The 21,926-nt window shown below is 42.2% G+C and overlaps 1 protein-coding gene across 4 annotated transcripts in view; it reads left to right on the top strand.

Moving 5' to 3' along the window:
- nvl (nuclear VCP like) overlaps positions 1–21,926 on the top strand; it is a 49,944-nt gene that overhangs the window by 11,255 nt on the left and 16,763 nt on the right. For 3 of the 4 annotated variants that reach the window (XR_013772475.1, XM_079280960.1, XM_079280958.1), the window contains exons 8-14: positions 1,686–1,791; positions 1,916–1,992; positions 2,158–2,292; positions 6,888–6,989; positions 8,557–8,674; positions 9,951–10,095; positions 19,446–19,749. Coding sequence is in view for 3 of the 4 variants with exons in the window: in XM_079280960.1 (XP_079137086.1) it covers positions 1,686–1,791; positions 1,916–1,992; positions 2,158–2,292; positions 6,888–6,989; positions 8,557–8,674; positions 9,951–10,095; positions 19,446–19,749 (987 nt within the window). In the remaining variant the exon portion in view is untranslated. The remainder of the gene's footprint in view (positions 1–1,685; positions 1,792–1,915; positions 1,993–2,157; positions 2,293–6,887; positions 6,990–8,556; positions 8,675–9,950; positions 10,096–19,445; positions 19,750–21,926) is intronic. The other variant, XM_079280959.1, reaches the window with a different exon arrangement.

Genomic DNA, 21,926 nt, shown 5'->3' with positions numbered 1-21,926 from the left:
TCACTACTGCTACAACTAGTACTTATTCAAATGCTACTAGTACTTATACTGCTAATAATACTTCTACTACTACGACAACAAATATCACTACTGCTGTAATTCTTTTAAGCTACAGAAACCGTTCGAATATCAAAATGTTCAGCTCTTTCAGGAGAGGGGTGATATAACTTCATATTTATCATCTTTCATCTTTTTGAATTATTCAGCTTTTTGCAATTTTTTTAAAATTGGATATCTATTTTCAGCAATGTTTTTGAGAGTCATTTCAGCTTTCAGCATTCCAACGCATTTTCAGCAGGAAATGCATTTTCTAGTTTGTAAAGGAACTTTGCTCTTCTGAGTGGCAAACCTCTCAATGACCTTCTTATTGAAGTCAGGCATGTCCCTGACAAGTTCCTTCTCCATGGAGAGCATAGCCAGAGCATTAAAACGCTCTTGTACGTTACCGTTAGCATCGAGTGGGTGGAAATGTCCGTTGTCTCGTCTGCTTGAATGGCGATAAAATCAGCGTTCTTTACTTCCTCCAGAATGTAATCCCTTACAACAGACAGCATGCAGTCCAACAGCTCATTTTGTACAGTCTTCGACGTCCCTTTAAAAACGCTGGCTGTCTCCAGGTGCTCCTCCAGCACACCGTCGAGGGACGCAACAAAATCCACCAGTCCCTTGAACACGCCAGGGTTGTCCGAGGAGTCAGTCTCGTCATGCCCACGCAAAGCTAACTCAAAAGCCCCACAAAACTTGACACAATCAATTATTTTTGATAAAATGTGCCGGTTTTTATCCACCTCCTCGTTGTGTTTCTTTACCGCAAGCCGGTGACCGTCGTCCAGCTGGGTAGTGAGAACACGCGAGATGAGAACTAGACACGGGCACTCCGGGAGAAAAAGACTTCCGGGAGGGTCTGGTCCTCCCGGAAGTCTTTTTTAGGGCTCTGATTGGCTAAATTGTAAGTCACTCATTTATTTCTTTCATCAGTGATTGCTTAAGCTGCTAATTAGACCCGTCTTCCTTGGGCCAAATCGATCTGGCCCCAGCACGTGCGCGCGCAGTGGAGACTTGCACGGGGACAGCTGAGAGGTGCACCAGCGGAGCGGACAAGCAGGGAAAAGCATTTATTTTGCGCAGAAATCCTATTTTACAAATATTACTGGGTATATTACACAGCTCAAAAACACAAATATTGACAATTTGTATAAATTATTAATATTCTAAAAATAGAAAATATTTATAATTTTATAATTTGTTTTTTTGTGGCTCAAGGTGGGTGGGGCCAGGCCCAGTGTCCCTCTATTGGCCGGCCGCCACTGCTTCCACTACACCACTGCTAACACATATTTTACTATTACATCTGCCCTTCGTTAAGTTAACTTATCCCTCTCTCTGCCTCAAATGCGAAATTAGTGAAATACGGAGCTTGTTATGAAATAGATGCAGTTGTTGTGTTGAGTAGATTTGATGCAGGTAATGTAAAGCTGGTTTAATTTCTCAGCTGATCTGAATACCCAGCATTCAACATAAACATTCCATTCGGATGAGATCAACATGGAGAGGTTAATCTGCTCTATTTGTCATTCAGGATTGTAAAGTTAATTTGGCTCAAACAAGGTTTATTGCCAGTGAGATGTAGGTAGCTGACATTGTTTGACTCATGCACTTACTGCCATATATTTTTTTGTCACTAGCAGACAGATGTGTCCATGCTGGAGCCTGAGAAATCTCACAAAAAGTCAAGAAAAAAGATGAAGATATCCACTGAAACTACAGAGTCTCGAATCCTGAATAAGAAAGGTACCACCATGTCCAGTTTGCCAGTCTAACTATAAAGTATAGATTCTTTACCTACTATTGAACACCACATAACGGTAATCCGCGTTGAGTTTATGAGGAATTTTCTGTATATATGATTTCTCAGCAAAATCAAAGTCACCAGAGCTGCAGTATCCCACTCTGACGTTTGAAGATGTAGGAGGTAATGAAGAGACGTTAACAGTAAGTACCTTTGACCTTGATGCTTTGTTTGATGCTGTGCCAAATTTTCTTCTTTCAAAAAGTTTTTGAATCCTACACAGTGAGGCTGTAATTTAGCAGGGTTGAGCATATGTTATATTAGACATTTGTATTGTTTTCACTTACAATCATTTTACATTGTTACAGGAGGTGTGTAGGCTGCTGATCCACATGCGTCACCCAGAGGTGTACCAGCAGCTGGGAATGGTTCCTCCAAGGGGCTTCCTCCTTCATGGACCTCCTGGCTGTGGAAAGACTCTGCTGGCTCAGGCTGTGGCTGGGGTGAGTACAGGACAATGTTTGGGACATAGTGTTTTGTGTTCCTCAGTGCTTATGGACATCTTTCTCGTGAGGTCATGAAGCTAGAAATGGTCTACAATGGTAATTCTTAGCTTCCCTTTGTTCCAATATCTCGTGTGTAATGCTGGGTGGTATGACCAAAAAGTTTTATTCCAGTATTTTTTAAGATTCTGACGCTTTCACGGTATGAGCTCGGTAGAGTATGTTGAGGATGAAACTCACCCCAACGTGGAGGAGGCCAGACCACACGTGTGTCCAGCTGCTTCGTGCAGTTCACACGCTGCAATAATAACTCTACCAAAACTGGTTTACAGTTAAAAGGATTTAATCCCACTGATGCAAGCACATTATTTACAGTGAAGTACACTATTTCATGAAATATTAAATCAATAAAACCCCGTTTGCAAAAAACTCAACTCAGCTCCTCAGGTATAAAACCCGTCCGTCCTCCGAGAGCCATCACGCGAGAGAGAAAAAGACTTGAAATTAAACCACCCACATCCGTTCGAAACACCTCCTCTTTCGTTTATCCCGATTCCTATTGGCTAACTTCCAGGAGTGTATTCGCCTGTCTGCCTTTCTGTCCCTGAGTTTACTAACACATTCAATGACCGTCGGTTACGTTTGTTAGATCCTGGGGTACTTCTGGCCCGATACGGGGCTACTTACTGACTCAGCTCTCTATTAAAAGATTGTCGAGCTGGTGTTCTTGCGAGGGAACTCGCCTGGCTCTTCTAACTGCCGTTACTCCCGACGTCTACCCTGCTTCCTCCGGTCTGAGTGCACTCGGTCGAGGGGCCACCCTGACCCCGGGCGCTCCTACCAGTCGCGTCGGTTATGGCAGCTTCCCTCTTCTGGATCCGTGCTCTTGGTAAATGCCAGGTTTAGGTTTTAACGGCTAGGATCTCTTCTTTCTAAAACCGTAAGGGATTGTTAAGTGGATTCGGTCTTCTAGGATATCCTTACAGAACTGAGTTGTTAGACATACAATGGATTTAACTTTTTACTGCCTAAGCAAATAAATGCACTTGAGAATTTTACTTTAAATGCAGATTAGATATTTATGGCAGGTTATATTTAGTTAGTTTGCAAGGGTTAAGCTACAGCTCACATAAAATGTCACTACACTTGATTCGTTACTTTAATTTTCTTCTCAGGTTATACTCATTTGGTTTTTAAATGCCGAGACGGCTCGGTTGGAGCTGGATTTCCAAAGGTGCGATGAAAAGGTTATTTTGGAGTTGTTAGGAGCGACGGTCTGGCCAGACCCTCGGTCCTCCTGCTCTGCAGCGGAGTCCGTTAAACAGTCCTCAAAACTCAGTACAAAGTCTTCCTAGGGCTGCTGCGTTTTGTCCGTTCAGTTGTTAGAGTCGAGCAGTGGGGAGAGGAAAATCTCTGTCTTTCATCCTTTGTCCACGAACAGCGGCCTTCTTTCCGTGAACAGAGACGAAGTCCTCGAATACTTCAGTTGCGATCGTCCGTATCTTCTTCTCAGAGCACTTGGACGGCTCTCGTGTAGAAATCCCATTTTGCTGTTTGCAAGTTACTTCTTTTATAACACTTTTGGGTTGCCTCTCGCGTCTCTCCCCCCTCTTCCTCAACACGGGGTCCCTCAGCCCGTGATTAACATGACATCATTGATTTGGTGCACGTGCTTCGAAAAGTACCTAACTTTTGTGTGTGTGCATGAGGAAATCACCCCAACTTCCCTGTCTGGGCGCTTACTCAATCAAGCTCTGCGCGTGTCTGGGTGTTCAACATCTGTTGCACTTCCCCTTTTCCTACACTCACACATTTCTAACACAGATTAGTTATCATAATCACAGTTTACAGTTGTTATAATCAGTTACAGTTGTTATAATCAGTTTACTTAGTACACATTTGCTTATAAAATGATTATTGATCTCATCCTTCATCATTATTGTGCTTTGTGTCTTTTCTTCTCAACCATCACTATTTCCCCATCCCTTGAAGCCAACACCCTGCTTACTTCCTCTTTCTCCGTACTTTCTACACAAAGACTGCACTATACTCAGATACACATATTATTATTATTATTATTATTATTATTATTATTATTATTATCAGTTCCCAGGCCAGCTGGGAGATGTAATCCCTCCAGCGTGTTCTGGGTCTTCCCCGGGGTCTCTTCCCAGTTGGACGTGCCTGGAAAACCTCCAGTGGGAGACGTCCAGGATGCATCCTAATTAGATGCCCGAACCACCTCATCTGACTCCATTCGACGCGAAGGAGTAGTGGCTCGACTCCAAGCTCCCTCCTGATGACCGAGCTCCTTACCCTATCTCTAAGGCTGAGCCCGGCCACCCTACAGAGGAAGCTCATTTCGGCCGCTTGTAGCCGCGCCCTTGTCCTTTTCGGTCACGACCCAGAGTTCGTGACCATAGGTGAGGGTAGGAAAAGTTCATTTATTTCAGGAATTCAATTCAAAAAGTGAAACTCATATATTATGTAGATCCATTACACACAAGGTGATATATTTCAAGTGTTTATTTCTTTAAATTTTGATGATTATGGCTTACAGCTAATGAAAACTCCAAATTCAGCATCTCAGACAATTTTAATATTACATAAGACCAATTTAAAGAAAGGATTTTTAAAACAGAAATGTTGGCCGACTGAAAAGTAGGGCCATCCTTCAATCAGAGTATCAGCGGGTCGATCCCCGGCTCCGCTAGTTGCATGTCGACGTGTCCTTGAGCAAGACAATTAACCCCAAAATTGCTCCCGTAGCTGTGCCTATGGTTTAGAAATGTGATTGAATCTGAATTGTAAGTCGCTTTGGATAAAAGCATCTGCTAAATGACTGTAATGTAATGTGTTGTTGGGAACATAGAGGAGCGCGTTTGGGTTATCAGCATTTAAGAAACTGAATTCTTGACATCAATAGAATTATTAATGATTAGTAATAACAACGGGGCACCACCCTGTGAACAGGGACTAATAACCAAACGATAAAGCTAAGTCTCATAATTAGTGGCCACTCCTAATGTCAATAGTCTGAGTATGACTACACATTCAGAGTGCAAGTGAAGGTTTAAGTTCAGGCACAAGCTACTACATCCAGTTATCTTACACACATATGCACAAGTAATCACAGATGACTGCTCTTTAAAGTATAACAGTTTATTAAATCAAAATAGTAAATGATCAAATCAATTAATATTGCAACCAACAAACGCTATCACACAATTATGTCTACTACCTAGTCAAATTAATAAAATGGGGAAGGATATCTGTATATAGGTGAGGATGTATGTATGTGTGTGTGTGTGTAACTGTGTGAAACGAGGGGGGTGTAACCTATTCAATCAGTGATGAAAAGGGAGGGGCCTTAAGAACTTCAGCTAAGAACTACAAACCAAGATGGCGAGCTCGAGTGACCTAGACAAAATGGCGGGGAGGTAGCTATGTGTGAAATTACGTGTGGCTGCGCAGCACGTGTGTTGGGACAATAGCGGGCGAGAGGTTCACCCACAATCAGCAGCTCTGTGTGTGGGTGTAAGGGAAAGAGAGGAATCAAAGCTCTGCGTGCGGTTCGCGTTGTAGTGAGAACCGCTGATCGTATCTTGCACAAGTCTGCCGCTGTCGTCTGTGAACTGACGGCGCTTATGCACGATAGCCTCGATTCTACACTTCACTCACAGAGCTGATTTAAGGGAAATAGAGTAAGAACAAAATGAAATAAAATAATCCCCAAACAAAACAGTCATAGCAGGAAGTACACAATACGACGGGCCCTGTGGTCCGCGATGATTGCGCAATACCTCAATATAACGCGACAGTGACTTAACACAACAAAATACGGGAACACATAAATGAATAACCTAGATTAACTAAGGCTAAATTAAGCTAAGCTATGCCCAGACACCGTGAACTCTTACTTTTGAGAAGCTTCGTTGCAGAGGGGAGAGTGTCCGTGGAGGAATTGTTCTTTCCTCGAGGAGTAGGGGCTGCTTTTCGGCACGGATTTTGAGCTGGTGCGGATTTGGTCCCCTCGCTGCAGAGAGGGGGCCTGTGGTTCAACGTCGGCTGAGGCACGTTGTCGATTCGTACCCCCCGGTAATGATCGGTGAAGAAAAGAGGTTTCGCCGTCCTTCTGCTGGTGGTGTGCACACGAAAGGCAGAGAACGGATCGCGGAAGTGATTCGTTCTAGCGGGAAAGGGGCCTTAAACTCAGAATAGAACACAGTCTGTTTCGACCAGGGAAATGGCACGTGCACGCTGAGATGAGGGTGGATGAGGCCGTCGGTCCTCGTGAGTCTTCTTGGAGACCGGACAAGGTCCAGAGGGAAGAGGCCGATTCTGGCTGTGTTAGCGCTTATAAACGGGTCGGCACAAACAGCGGGGGGCACTTTCTTGGCCAATGGAGGGTCAGCATCAGGTTTTGGCGGAGCTGGAGGTGTGGTCATCTTGAGTGGACAAACGGATCAGATCTCAGCTCAGGCTTGTTGAGGGGAGACACATGTAAGGGACTCAGCCAGCCAGGAGGTGGCACCAGACCCCAACAGTGTACTTGTTCACATGTTAAAGTTAAATAAAGTTGTTTTGTGTTCCAGGAGCTGCAGTTACCCATGTTGAAGGTGTCTGCTCCAGAGATGGTATCTGGAGTGTCCGGAGAGTCTGAACAGAAGCTCAGAGAGCTGTTTGACCTGGCTGTGGTTAGTAGTGGTTTCTTTAATATCAATCTAGATTTCTCAACAAAAGACTAGGGACTAGAGGAGGTATGGTCAGCACATCTAACCATATACCCAAGTGATGTTCATTTGGTGCTACTTAGGGCTGCAACGAACGATTATTTTAATAATCAATTAATCGGGTGATTCTTTTTTCAATTAATCTGATTTAAAAAAAAAGCATTCATTTCCAACCCTTTAGTCAAAAACAGAACTGATCTTCAGAAAGTGCACAAACAGGTTGCTCCTTGAACATCCCTGAGCTGTTAAAGTAATAATAAAGATAATAATAATAATAAAAAATGGACGAACACAAAAAACATACACATGTGCACAAAATTATGTATATTTTAGTTTAAAGGGACCTGAGCTGTCAGAACAATAAATAATTTATAAAAAATAAAGAAAAATACAAATCAGAAAACTTAACAGGATTTGGTTGAACGGCAGAACTTGTTCTCTACACTACACTCACAGACGCACACGCTCACAAACTCTCACAGACGCACAAACTCACACACACTCACAGACGCACACACAAGTTCACTTGAAGCTTATTCATTAAATTATTACCATCTTTGTAGTAAGTGCAAGTTAAGTTCATTTATACACCACATTTAAACACAGCTTAATGACCAAGCGCTATAAAATAACTTTAAAATGAAATTAAAAAGTACAGCACACAAATATATTTGTCAACAATAACTGATATGGCACAAAGCACAGAATATATGTACATGACAACAGATTGAAAAATGAATGGGCCAAAAAAGGCGAGTGAATAAAAACGTGTCTTTAGTCTTGCAAACTATACCAGCCCTGCTTTACTACTGCTATTAATGAGCTAACGCGAATTAGTCAAGCTGGATAACGAGTAAACACCAGCACCAGAAGAGCTACTGGAGGGACATTAGATTCCTCACTTCAAAATGGAACTAAAGTAGGATTCTGTAGTGATTTACCCTGCTGTTGAACATCCTTCCTCCTCATCAAGGACTCCAACATGTTTACGTTGTTGAATCAGGAAATAAATCCTGTAGCCGTCTGTGTTCACCCAGAGCTCTACGATACCTCATATCAATAGAGACCGGACCAAACTATGTGTATACATGTGTGTGTGTAAACAATGAATAGACGCTGCCGTATGTGGAGCTGGTACAATGTTAGCATAGCCTAGCATGATACACAAATAGTCCCGGGCGAGACTGGCATTTGGTGTGAACACGGCATTAGGTCGTACTGATTTGTCTGCCTCTGCCATGTGTTTCAGAACAACGTTACGGGTCTTTCCTCTACCTCCGCTGTGCTCCGCTCTTTTTAAAATTTTTATACTCAAACATCTCCACGGCTTATTGAGTGGCGTAATAATCGCGCGATACAACGAATCGATTATGAAATTCGATAATCGATAATGAAAACTTTTTAAATTATCGATTATTATCGATTTAATCGATTCGTTGTTGCAGCCCTAGTACGACTGTATAACCGGTATTTTGATATGATAATATGTACACCATGTCTCTCTGAACTTTGTTTTGTTTTTTTCTTGCAGAACTCTGCCCCATGTATTCTGTTCATAGATGAAATAGATTCCATCACCCCTAAGAGAGAGGTGGCTTCTAAAGACATGGAGAGGAGGATTGTAGCCCAGCTGCTAACTTGCATGGACGGTAAGATACAGAGTGACACGTAAATACCTTGTAGAAATGTCATGCTTACTGTAACAAGCAGACTCTCATGAAAGACTAGACATGGTGATATTTCAGCTTTTGAGTAACTGCCACCTGGCATTGAGCTTCTGTCTGGTCATAAAAGTTCACATTCTGTCAAATAGTGGATGGGTTGCTGGTCGATGAAATAATAAGGAAAATATGAATTTAGGTGCATTCTCTGAAAGGTGAGCAGAGCTGCAAAGCTGCTGCTGAAAGACACTGTGCCTATTTACACACAAGGGACAGCAGCTAAAAGTTTAGTTCTGATTTCCCTGTGAAGTTTATGCATTATTCATAAGGATACGCTGTCTCCCTCCCTTCCACCACAGTCTCTGCTCCGTCAGATCGACACTGAGAAAAAGAGTCAACTGGTTGAACGGCGCTGTCCACTGGGACTCAAGTATCCAGCCAAATCTCAGCAAAACATAGGACACCACAGCTCATTCTAATGTTGACTAACATAGATGTTATTTACTTTTGCCTTTAACAATTATTAACCAACAAAAAATTATTTTAAAGCAGTCAGGCTCGGAACCCATAGGGTAATGCATTTAGTGTTACTTGAAATATGGCCAATGTGTTTTGGCTGTAGCTGAAGTTATACCTTCTATTTCTATAAGTGTATTACCCTGGACTCCCGGAATGGTGTGCTTCTGCTCCCGGCCGGGACAGGAAATGTCTAATTTTCGGGAAATGTTGATGTCATTGTCTGTCTTCCTTGAAGATGGAATGATTAAACACCAAAGTATGGTTTACATTTTGTACTACTTTGTCATTTGCAAGTGCCTTCATCCTTTCAAGTGTTGATTGTAAAAAGAAATGCTATAACATGACATTTCAGGCACAGGAACCCTTCCCCTGTAATTCTTCCACTCATGTTTGAATCTTTTATAACAAACGGACAAGGAAAACGCATCTGTTTTTGTTCAGATTGGAATTAGTGCAACAGATTAAACTTGTCTGTTAAAGAGCGGCATGTGCAATTTTGGCACGTGTAAACGATGCCATGTAAGAAGAATGCCATCAAATATACGAGGATATGTCACCTGAATTATCCAATACACCGTAGCCTCACCTGTCACTCAACCCAAATCTGATACCACTAAATTATGCTGATTGAGGCTCTGCTGGATATTCCGTATTATACAAAAGATGAAGGGATTGTCAAGAACAAATAAATAGTTGCGACTTCCACAGGTGAAATTATATTTTACTGGTGTTTGCCTCCTGACAGACTTGAACAGTCTGACGGTGACCGCTCAGGTCATGGTTATCGGTGCCACCAACAGGCCAGACTCCCTGGACCCTGCCCTCCGCAGAGCTGGACGATTCGACCGAGAGATCTGTCTTGGTATCCCTGATGAAGCAGCTCGTCTCAGGTCAGCCAAACATGATTATAAATGCTTGATGATCTACAAGGTCATTCACAACAGCTGCATTTTTGTAGTCCTCTACTACTCTCAAAAAGTAGTCGACTGGTCGATCAACTGCGGCAGATGTGTCCATTTTTTTAAACCCAATAACAATGATAAATTCTCGTCAAAAGGGTCTTGAATACAACCAGTTGTGGTTGTATAATGGAGGCAGGACGCACCTGTGAGACTGTTCACAAATGAGCCGTGATCGGATTGGACCAAAATCAGGAAGCTTTTCGAAGCTGGTTATACTGTTTGACTGAAGTAACAACACGACTGCTTTCTTGCAGGGATAGCGGGAGGCATTGCCACTACTTTAATTCAGCCCGTTCTGATCCGAACCCGGTACACCACTAATATTCACATAACACTGCAACATTTGACAAGTGAAATAAAATGTTACACCTAGAAATACACTATGACAGGATGCTTCGTCATTAACGGGCAATGCATAGTCAATGCATATCGTCAAAATCAATGTAATTAACACAATGACAAGAACAAACTCACAAGAACCAGTCGCATATATTTATATGACAAAGTATGATAAAACATTCCAGCAACACTGCGGCGCTAAAACGCCGCACATTTAAGAGCACAGGCCATTCAAATATTTTTTACATCAACGGGAACAATATTAACCATATAAAAACGACACGATAGACAAATTAACACTGACAGTACTGCAGATGTAAAAACACAAAAGCAGGGCTTTTTCCTTCAAAGTCAGCCATAGCATACATTACAGTCAGTTCTGTTTTAACCCGTGTCAGATCACTCTGCGTTAGGCTAGAGAAGGCTGAATCCAGGAATTTCTTCCGATATGCCTGAAACTGCTGGGGGTCGAGGAGGGAGAGAAAGTTAATTTCTCCTGGTCTTTGAACCGATTTCGGATCTGGGCAATGTCTGGGCAATGTTGTCCAAGATATCGCTGAGGAGTTTCTGGTACAGTGCACACATGTCTCCCTGCGCTTGGCCTCTCCGTGCGCTTGGGGCACCTGTTTCACGCACAGTGGACTCAAAAGTGTCAGCAAACCGTCCCTTTTCTCTCAATAGTGTCACAAAACTCATCCACTCTTTTCAGACAGAATTGTACGTCCATTTTTTTGTTCTGTAGTATTCCAAAAAGCACATGGAAAGTGGACAGCAAAAAACAAAACCAGATGGGCTTTGTATCCGTCAGCACAGCGCACAGATTCCTCGTCATACTCGTCATGGTGCTCCAGAATGTGCTCAAAAATCTCCTGTAGGGCAGCTCTGTTGCCAAAGACCATGCTGACCAGTATAGAGCTATATTGCCACTGTGTTGGTGGCACACGAGGAAGACGCCGCTGGCAGATGTCACTGGGGACCTAGAAAAAACCGCAGCGAGGCCATTGAGATGGTAGGTAAAAAAATATTTTACATTCTCTCAGCTTTGAGACCCCTTGAGTCAGCACTAAATTCAGCCAATGGGCATAGCAGTGTATAAATAAAGCCATAGGAGCCATCTTTTTAACTTTAGCCTGCACTCCATTAAGTCCAGATGCCATGACCGCTGTGCCATCAAAACACTGAGCCACGACTTTGTCCAGACAATCGTGGTCCTCCAGAAATCGGAGAAGAGCAGCAATGTCATCGGCTCTCTTGTTGCTGGTAACATCGTAAAATATGACAAACCTTTTCTTGATGCCGGTATCTGTCACATAACGAACCACCAGTGCCAGCTGCGATGTATTACTCATCAGTCGTTTCGGCCACCATAACAGCGACAAAAGATGCTTGATTTATCTCCCATCTTATCTCCTCTCCCATCACTTCAGCTATATACATACCTGCAAACTTGTCACTTTTCGGTGAAATTCGCCATTTTGAATCATCCATCCATCCATTTTCCTCTGCTTATCCGGGGTCGGGTCGCGGTGGCAGCAGGCCAAGCAGGCTGACCCAGACTTCCCTCTCACCGGCAACATGTTCCAGCTCATTCTGGGGGATCCCGAGGCGTTCCCAGGCCAGCTGGGAGATGTAATCCCTCCAGCGTGTTCTGGGTCTTCCCCGGGGTCTCTTCCCAGTTGGACGTGCCTGGAAAACCTCCAGTGGGAGACGTCCAGGATGCATCCTAATTAGATGCCCGAACCACCTCATCTGACTCCATTCGACGCGAAGGAGTAGTGGCTCGACTCCAAGCTCCCTCCTGATGACCGAGCTCCTCTGTTGCGGCTCTCTTGAGTCTACATCCAAACTAATACGTTTTTGTTTTAAACGTTTTCTAAATAAGTGGTCCCCAACCGGGCCGTGGATCATTTGGTACTGTTGAGGAAGAGACTCACACCCCAGAGAAGGAGGCCGGAGCACGTGTGGCCGCTGCTTTGTACAGTCGACACGCTCCAATAAGAAATCTACCAAGACTGGTTTACAATTATAAGGAATTTAATTCCACTGATGCAAGTACGATTACAGTTAAACATTGGAGTACATCTCAAGAACCCTGAAGTAATGAGAGGGTTAAGGAGCCTGTACCTTCATTTCAGTGGGTTGCTAATGCAGAGGTGTGTATAGATCACAGCTATTATTTTACTCTTGATGAACTACCTTAGCCAGAGTAGATTATCATTTTCATTAAAATAATTGAACTGGATTGAATGCATATTAATTGCAAACAGAAGATAGGCCACAATTGTAACAGCTTTACAGTAACAGTGGAAGTTAATGTGGAAGTCCTATGAAATATTACAATATTAACCCCGTTTGGAATAAACGGGGTTAAAAACACTTCTAACTCCGCCCACATATTCGTTCGCGACTCCTCCCCTTCCGTCTATCTCAATTGCTATTGGATAACTACACTACGCACTTCAGTAAACGCCTATCTCCACATCTCTCTCTCCCTGAGCAGCTAACACATTCAAATCCTGTCAGTTATGACTTACTCCCTTCTATGATAATCCTTCAGTATATAAGCTAGACTTCTGCAACCTTGGCAGACGCTTCATGTCTTATTAGCTACTAATCTTACAACACTTTATGTTTATCTTAATTAAGCATTCCCAAAACCCTTATGTTTATGACTAATTATGAATTCTTAATTATGAATTATTAAACACTTTTATTATATCTACTAACTACAGTTTTTTGCTCAAATTTCTTACAGTACCGGGCCGCACAGAAAGAATAAATATTATATTATTTCCGTTGTATTGATTATCAGAGTCTGAAAGAAGTTTTATTTCGAAAATTGACTGGATTCTCTCGCAATTTCATCTGCCTGAGCCTCTTGACACATGTCAAGACGCTCGTCTCGTTCACGTGATACGTTACCTCAAAAATGAAGCCCGCAAACTAGCGAAAATTAGTAAAAAACTTTTGGAGAGCGTCTTTGCAAAGGGGGAAAGGCCACTAAGGAGACAAGAAGAGCTACAACTTCCAAGAAAAATAAAGCTTCATTTAACAGACAATATCAGGAGTCTGATTAAATATTAGGAGTAATTCTGACGCGCCAAGCCCGCTCTGCAGAATATGTGGCGACAGGAAGATCAGCTGCTGGAGATTGTAAATGACGGTGGCCTTAAAAGTATGAGACAACAACTCTGCTGGTGTTTGGATTAAAATCAAGGCTGAGTATCCTGAGATCACCACTAAAGCACTGAAAACCCTGCTTCCATTTCACACATCCTCTCTGTGAAGCGGGATGTTCTGCAGTGACGGCATTCAAAACAAAACGGAGTAGACTGGACATAAGGAACAGACTTCGGGTGTCATTGTCTCCCGTTACCCCCAGATGGGACCGTCTCGTTGCAGAGAAACAAGCTCAGGGCTCCCACTGATTCAGCGTTATTGTGAGTTGTATTTATTTAAGCATTTTACATTTGTTTTCATGCCGGTCATATTTTATTTTGTTGTGTTTTTCCGCCACACCTTGAAGGCCGGTCCGTGAAAATATTGTCTTACATCAGGGGTGTCAAACTCATTTCCACTCTGGGCCACATCAGCATCACGGTCGCCCTCAAAGGGCCGGTTGTAAATGTAAGACTGTATAACTAACTTCTCCCTAACATATTATTAAATAACTCTCTCTGCATTTGATTATTGTTTATTCAAGTGTAAAAATATTGTACATGCAGTTATATAAATAAAAAATTATATTTAAACACATTTCTGTTATTATACCATAAATCATTTTAATTGAGGGTTAAGAAACCCACATGACTCTATCAAAGATCAAACTATCAAAGAAAATAACAAAGACAAATATCAAACACAAGTTCTGACATTAACTTTGTTCAAAGCTGTTTGTGTCACCTCTCTGCATCACTAATGTTCCTCCCTGTCGTCGTCCTGTGCATGGCAGCTACATCCAAGAGCTGCTCACTGAGAGTCAGGTCTGATGAACATGGATAGATGATGTATCCGTGTTGTCTGTGCTTTCATCAACAGTTCATTAGAAACACAAGTACCTGCTCGTCTCTTAGCTAGCTGTGTTGTTAGATTGCTGCTAGTTCATGAACTCGGTCTGCGATGGTGTTTCTTCACAAACTGACATTTGTAAAAGTCTGTATCTGGTCGGAGCTCTGCTCACATACCTTCAGCATGCACTGGGCTGTAGCTGTGTAAATATATTCTGCTGTGATTGCAGTCTGCTTTTAATTCTTGGACAATTTGATGGTTTTCTTGGAGGCTAAATTTAGCTCCTTGTTTGGTGTCAAAATGCCGAAGTAAATTGTATCCTTCTTCACCGACACTGCCTCATAACACAGAAGACAGACCAGTGTTTCTCCTTGAAGCACAAACATGTATTCGCTTTCCCATCTTTCATTACATTTTCTTCCCTCTGCATCAATTTTTGTCTTCGTGGACATTTTGGGATTATTTGTCGATCTTTTTCAATCGTTCGAAAACCGCTTTTCGGGCTGTTGCCTCTCCTGTCCACCTGTTGTGATAGTTTTAATGTCGGTACACAGACATGTTATCTCATATTTTCAACCATGTGGATACTTTTATTTTCAAGTCTAACTTTTAATTTTTCCAAAAAAAGAAAAAAAAAAGTTTTTTGTTTTTGCTGGCAGATTCGCGGGCCACATAAACTGACGTGGCGGGCATGTGTCTCACATGAAACCGGTCCGTGGTGCAAAAAAGTTTGGGGACCTCTGTTCTAAATGATCTCCGTCCAGACTCAAACGCCTTAAATAGAATATCACGTGACTATTCACGTACAGTGGGAATGAGGGTGGGTGCCGGTGTAAACAGGAAGTAGATTAGTTGCTCAAAGCCGCTAACGTGACTTCAGACGGCCGCTCCGTAGGTCTGATAACGCCGCTGGACACGCTGCTCGCTCCAATAACAGCTGCTTCCGCCGTAATAATGCAGACTTTCACTGGACAACTGCTGATGGTAAAGACAACATGGTCAGTAATGCCTGACCTTAAATAAAAATGTTTTAATATTTTGTAATCTAAAATATGCGTCACATCCTATTACACCTGTCAAGAGCCTTTCCCTGCAGGTGGCTAATCATAATTTTCAGGCCCTCGGTAAACTATCAATGGATAAATCCAAAAAAAGAAAAGTCACGGAGGAAAATAAGAGTTTAATTCTGCGTGGACGTCTTCATTTACTTTCACTGCCAACGATGCTGGCTTACCTGTATGTTTGATATGTGCAAACAATGTAATGTTGAATGACACTTCCAGAATAAACACACAGCATTTGCTCAAAAGTATCATGCTGGAGATGAGTTCTCAACTGCTGCAGCAAACTCTTTTAAGAGTTTGATATTGTTTGAACAGGTAAAATAGCAATACAATGTCAATTGTCTATTCTTGTTCTATAATTTCATAAATACAACAAACTATAGTTTTTGTATATATAATATAACTATATACAAAACTTTATAAGCTGTGATATCAAATAGCTTTTGCGGCTCCAGACAAATTTTATTTGGTGGAAAATGGAGCAAAATGGCTTTGGATAGTAAAGGTTGCCGACCCCTGCAATAGAACATCGTTGACGTGTCGAATCTTAGCCAATCAGCGTTAAGCTGTCTACACAGCGTCTTCATATCCCTCCGTTACAGTTTAAGTTACGTTATGTGCCATTACCGTTCACACTTGCTGGGTAACTTAACGTCCACTGCATGCGGAACTTTGTTGACTGTTGACGTTCGTCGCTATCGCGATTTAGGAGGAAAAAACATAACGTTATGAAACATGCTGGATAAAGATGGAGGTCTAAACAGACATGAGTACAGCTTCCCGCTGTCAGTGTTTTAAATGCATTGATAAGGCAGGGTATGCTGAATGCAGCCTATGCTCCAAGGAGATGAACTACAGCAACAAGGGCTCACGTGCCCTCTCATCACACTGTACACACTGTTCACTGAAATGACCACAGTCGGTGTACTAACGGTCCCAACAGTCTCACGTGGCTCTCAAGAACCCTGAAGTAATGAGAGGGTTAAGGAGCCTGTACCTTCATTTCAGTGGGTTGCTAATGCAGAGGTGTGTATAGATCACAGCTATTATTTTACTCTTGATGAACTACCTTAGCCAGAGTAGATTATCATTTTCATTAAAATAATTGAACTGGATTGAATGCATATTAATTGCAAACAGAAGATAGGCCACAATTGTAACAGCTTTACAGTAACAGTGGAAGTTAATATTAAGCCATACAGTAACAGGGTTCAATGAAAACGAATCACTTTATTTTGTATAGGTATAGGTTCTCTCTACTCTTGCTATCTTTGTTTTTATGACTAAAACTTTTGAAAATGAGACCTCGGTCTCAATAAATTGTCTAAAAAAGGTTAATAATAATAATAATATTGATTTAAAAAAAGAAAGCGAACGAGACAGCTGTTCAATTAGAGCTGAAATACTGATTAATCACTGAATAAATTAGTTTTTTGCTGAAAGTAAATATTATCTTATCACTTAATTGTATTCTCAGAGTACACCAGAATGCTACATGTTAAAGCTCATATTTAAAATAAAATTCTCGGAGCACCCCCCCACCCCCCGGTTCCCTGCGAATTTGTTAATTGATTTGTAGATCCACTCGGGTATCTCCAAAAGTTGTGTCCTGCCATTCTTTTTTGTCTTGTAGCTGCCTTGGTCAGGCAACTGAGGTTAGCAAATCGAACGCATTCCCAGCAGTACAATTTTCAACGCTTCTCCGATGACATCAGCCAGGAATACCGTTCGTAGTTGGTGGACTGAAAGTGGCGCACAAATCCTGTTAGAGAAGCCCAGAGGTTGATGTTAGATGAACTCTGTAGGCTGGTTTGGGTTTGTGCTTCCGTGTGGCTGTAGGCTCCTGAGGTGTCTTTCCCTCTGGATAACCTGGTTGACGCGCTCGTTGTATGCTAGATTATCTGTGATGTGTGTTGCACTCGATACATCCTCACATAGATGTTTGTTTGATGATCTATAGCTCATTTATAGATAAATGAGCTAATAAGCTAATGGGACAAATAATTAGAATACATATCGTGTATTTATGAAAAATTGTAAAACAGCTATAACTTTGCGATTCTGTTTAGGCCAGCAGAGAAGGCTCACCACTGATGTTCACACAGTGAACGGCCGTGCGTAATGGCACTGCGGTCTGACGCGGGACTTCTCAGAGGCCGTGGATTTATCAACATCAGTCCTCCATAAAGTCTGTCTAACCTTTGATAATTTTGTCAATTAGAGTTGACTAATATTAATGCATGTAAAGTTGCCACACAACTTCAAGATAAAATAGGCTACATATTTATTTTAATGTTGGGGTAAATGTCGGTGGGGCAGGCGGATCATTTGGGGGGGGGCATTCCCCACCCCATTGGCCATGCCTTAAACAGGCCTTGTTTACGGCGTAAGACAGTGGTTCTCAAACTATGGGGTGCGCCCCTCTAGTGGGGCGCGGTGGTATTACAGGTGGGGCGCAGGGGAAAATGCAGAATTATTATTATTATTATTATTCTTTTTTTTAAGTAATTAATAAATACATGGCGAAATGCCTGTACTTTCATTTAAATGTTTACGTAACGCCGTTAACAGGTTACGCTTGCGCATGCGCGACGGCCATGATCCTTGGCGACTCATGTGTGGCTTAGTGTTCAAAATGAAGAGACATTTAGCAGGCGGGAAAAGAAAAGCAACCGCAATCGATGCATCCGAGACGAACAGCAAGCAGCCAAGAAGAAAATATGATGACGCCTATCTTGCTCTGGGTTTCACAGTGAACGCGGTAGGAGATGAGGAGAGACCAGTCTGTGTTTTATGTCTGAAGCTATTTTTTGCCAAATTGTAGTTATTTTTTGCACAGATATAACTTTATTTGCATTGTTCTAACAAAGTGATTGCACATTTTATTTGTTTTTGTCTGATGGAGCAATCTGGTTTACTTAAGAAAGTTATTGCAATTTTCTTTATTCTATTATTTGTAAAAGCACAGATGGAGTCACAAAATGTTATTCCAATACAAATTCAACAGAGACCATTTTGTTACAATTTTATTGGGGCGGTGGGGCGTGAACATTTTTCTTCCTCCAAAGTGGGGCGCGACAGAAAAAGTTTGAGAACCTCTGGCGTAAGAGATGCTTTTCAGTTTTTTAGCCAACATGTTGCCTTTTTGTGAAAGTGTTTGTTCAGTGTTCGTACTGTGGAAAACGGTTTGAAATGTAAATCATTTTTTATGTTGAAAAAAGTTCACCAAAGCTGACAGTGGGCCAAATGTTACCTCATCCCCAACAGGACTGTGTCAATAGTATACTTTTTGAAGGTACAATGTTTTTTATTATATACTTTTCATGTATGCATTTGCTCGGGATAAAAACCATGGCCAGAATAGAGCAAATTTCATAATTTTAAAGAAAATGTGGGGGGGGGGGGGGAAATGGGTTTGTCATAGCATCATATATCGTCACTAAATTTCCAGATTTTCTACAACTTTTCTCTTTATAGTTCTCAGCTGATTTTCACAACATCAACAGTGAGATGAGAGGAAAGCTATGACAAAGCGTGTTGTGCTTCCTGATTTTCCATTCAACTTTAATTTCAATCAGTGTTGCATATCAACTGCTTTTATAATTCCATCATTTATTCATCATCATATATAAAATATTTGTACATCTCTTATATTCAGCATTTATTCATGTCAATAAATACACACATCATGCAGTAGTTAGCTTTGTGACTACAATTGCTTTAAATCGTGTTTCCAGTATATTCGGCCTTCTTTGAAGTGAACACAGAAATATATGCAAATCGGCATTTTCCAAATGGCCACACTTTCTGACTGTTAACACTCACACAGTTTCAATACTGAAACAGAATGTCTTTTGTTTTTGTCAGGATATTGAAGACGTTGTGTCGAAAGCTGAAGCTGCGGGAGGACTTTGACTACCAGCAGCTGGCCCGGCTAACCCCAGGCTACGTGGGTGCAGACCTTATGGCTCTGTGCCGGGAAGCTGCCATGAGTGCTGTAAGCAGGGTTCTGCTGGAAATGAGAGGACAGAGCCAAAGCCCGAGCTCTACTAAAGAGCTTTTAACAAGCAGAGTTCAGACTGAGGCTGCTTTGACAGATGGAGAGGTCAGAGAGCAACAAACAGACATCAACCCTGTACCTCAAGAAGAATCGGGACAGAGTCACCTGCAGGTATGGGACGCTCCAACAATACACTTCAAAAGTGCCACTCTGTATGAAACTGTCCCTTTGGCAGATGACCTCTTGCTCAGTCATAATGTAATATTTAAAAAAATGTGCAGGTACTCCTACTTCATGTAAAACCATGTTTTTGTCTATTCATAGAAACCTTTGTCGTCAATATTTATACAGCAACATATCTGTAGAGAAGGGGTCGCCAATTGGCGGGCCGCGGTCCGGATCCGGACCCAGACGCTGTCGTATCCGGACCCAGGACCTAAAATCGTTTTTATTTTCACAGAGCGCTTCTATTTTAACCGGCGCTGCGCAGCTTTTTCAGCCTTTACAGCACTCGTTCAGCGATGCAGGAAACGCACCGACCAATGCGTTGTAAATCACATCACGTGATGCAGCTCAGCGAATCAAATATGGGTATTCTGAGCTGTACACACACCGGGGGAGAGACGAGGAAAGAGAAGGAAGAGCAGGAGAATATTACGTGAGTTAGAGAAGTTATTTCACATGACGTTCTCCAAAAAGAGAAAAGTGGTCAGAGAGACCAGAATGAACAGACTCGTATAGGTTAATTCTTCACATGGACAGTTTAAAACCAGTGTGTCTCACATGTTTAGAGACCGTGACGATAATTAAAAGCGGTAAATGAAGCGCCACTACGAGACAAATCACAACTCTTTTGAACAAACGTACCCACTCCCATCTGTTAGATCCTGGGATACTTCTGGCCCGATACGGGGCTACTTACTGACTCAGCTCTCTATTATAAGATTGTCGAGCTGGTGTTCTGGCGAGGGAACTCGCCTGGCTCCGCTAACTGCCGTTACTCCCGACGTCTACCCTGCTTCCTCCGGTCTGAGCGCGCTCGGCCGAGAGACCAGTCCTGACCCCGGGCGCTCCCACCAGTCGCGTCGGTTATGGCAGCTTCCCTCTTATGGATCCGTGCTCTTGGTAAAAGCCAGGTTAGGTTTTAACGGCTAGGATTACTTCTTTCTAAAACCGTAAGGGGTTGTTAAGTGGATTCGGTCTCTAGGATAACCTTTCAGAACTCAGTTGTTAGACATACAATGACTTAAACCTTTTACTGCCACGAGGAACTTTTTACTACTTGAGCAAATGAATGCACTTGAGAAATTTACTTTAAATGCAGATTAGATATTTATTGCAGGTTATATGTGGTTAGTTTGCAAGGGTTAAAGCTACAGCTCACATAAAATGTCACTACACTTGATTCGTTACGTTAATTTTCTTCTCAGGTTATACTCATTAGTTTTAGTTGCCGAGATGGCTCGGTTGGAGCTGGATGTTCAATGGTGCGATGAAAAGGTTCTTTTGGAGTTGTTAGGAGCGAAGGTCCGGCCAGACCCTCGGTCCTCCCGCTCTGCAGCGGAGTCCATTCAACAGTCCTCAAAACTCAGTACAAAGTCTTTCTAGGGCTGCTGCGTCTTCTCCGTTGTCCAGTTGTTAAGAATCGAGCAGTGGGGAGAGGAAACCTCCGTCTTTAAATCTTATTGTCCACGAACAGTGGTCTTCTTTCCGTGAACAGAGACGAAGTCCTCAATACATCAGTTATGATCGTCCGTATCTCCTCATCGGTGCCCTTGGACGGCACCCGTGTTGAAATCCCAGTTTGCTGTTTGCAAGTCACTTCTTTTATCCATCATTTGGGCTGTCAGCCCCCTCCTGTTCAATACATGATCTCATCCCCCCACCCTCTGGAAAGGGTGTTGGGTTCGAACATGTCCGGACATGTCCAGGCTTCATCCTGTATCATGCCTCTATGACTCATCTCTTGCGACAGTCTTTTCCTATTTTCTGCCAAGTCATCCTGACAAAACACTTTTATCGCAGCTCCGGTTACACAGGACATTTGTTACACACTTATTACAATTGTTAAATCACTCTACTTAGTACACATTTGCTTATAAAATGATTATTGATCTCATCCTTCATCATTATTGTGCTTTGTGTCTTTTCTTCTCAACCATCATTATTTCCCCATCCCTTGAAGCAAACACCCTGCTTACTTCCTCTTTCTCCGTACTTTCTACACTCAGACTGCACTATACTCAGATACACTTATTATTATTATCAGGTTTACATTTGTTAAATCACTCTATGTATTAAACATTTGTTATGTAACGATCATACACTTTATCTTTCGATTACACTTT

Source organism: Melanostigma gelatinosum (genome assembly GCF_949748355.1).
Source record: "Melanostigma gelatinosum genome assembly, chromosome: 12".
NCBI classification, from domain to species: domain Eukaryota; kingdom Metazoa; phylum Chordata; class Actinopteri; order Perciformes; family Zoarcidae; genus Melanostigma; species Melanostigma gelatinosum.
Note: the sequence above shows the minus strand (reverse complement) of the source record. Positions and strands in the feature narration are given on the sequence as shown.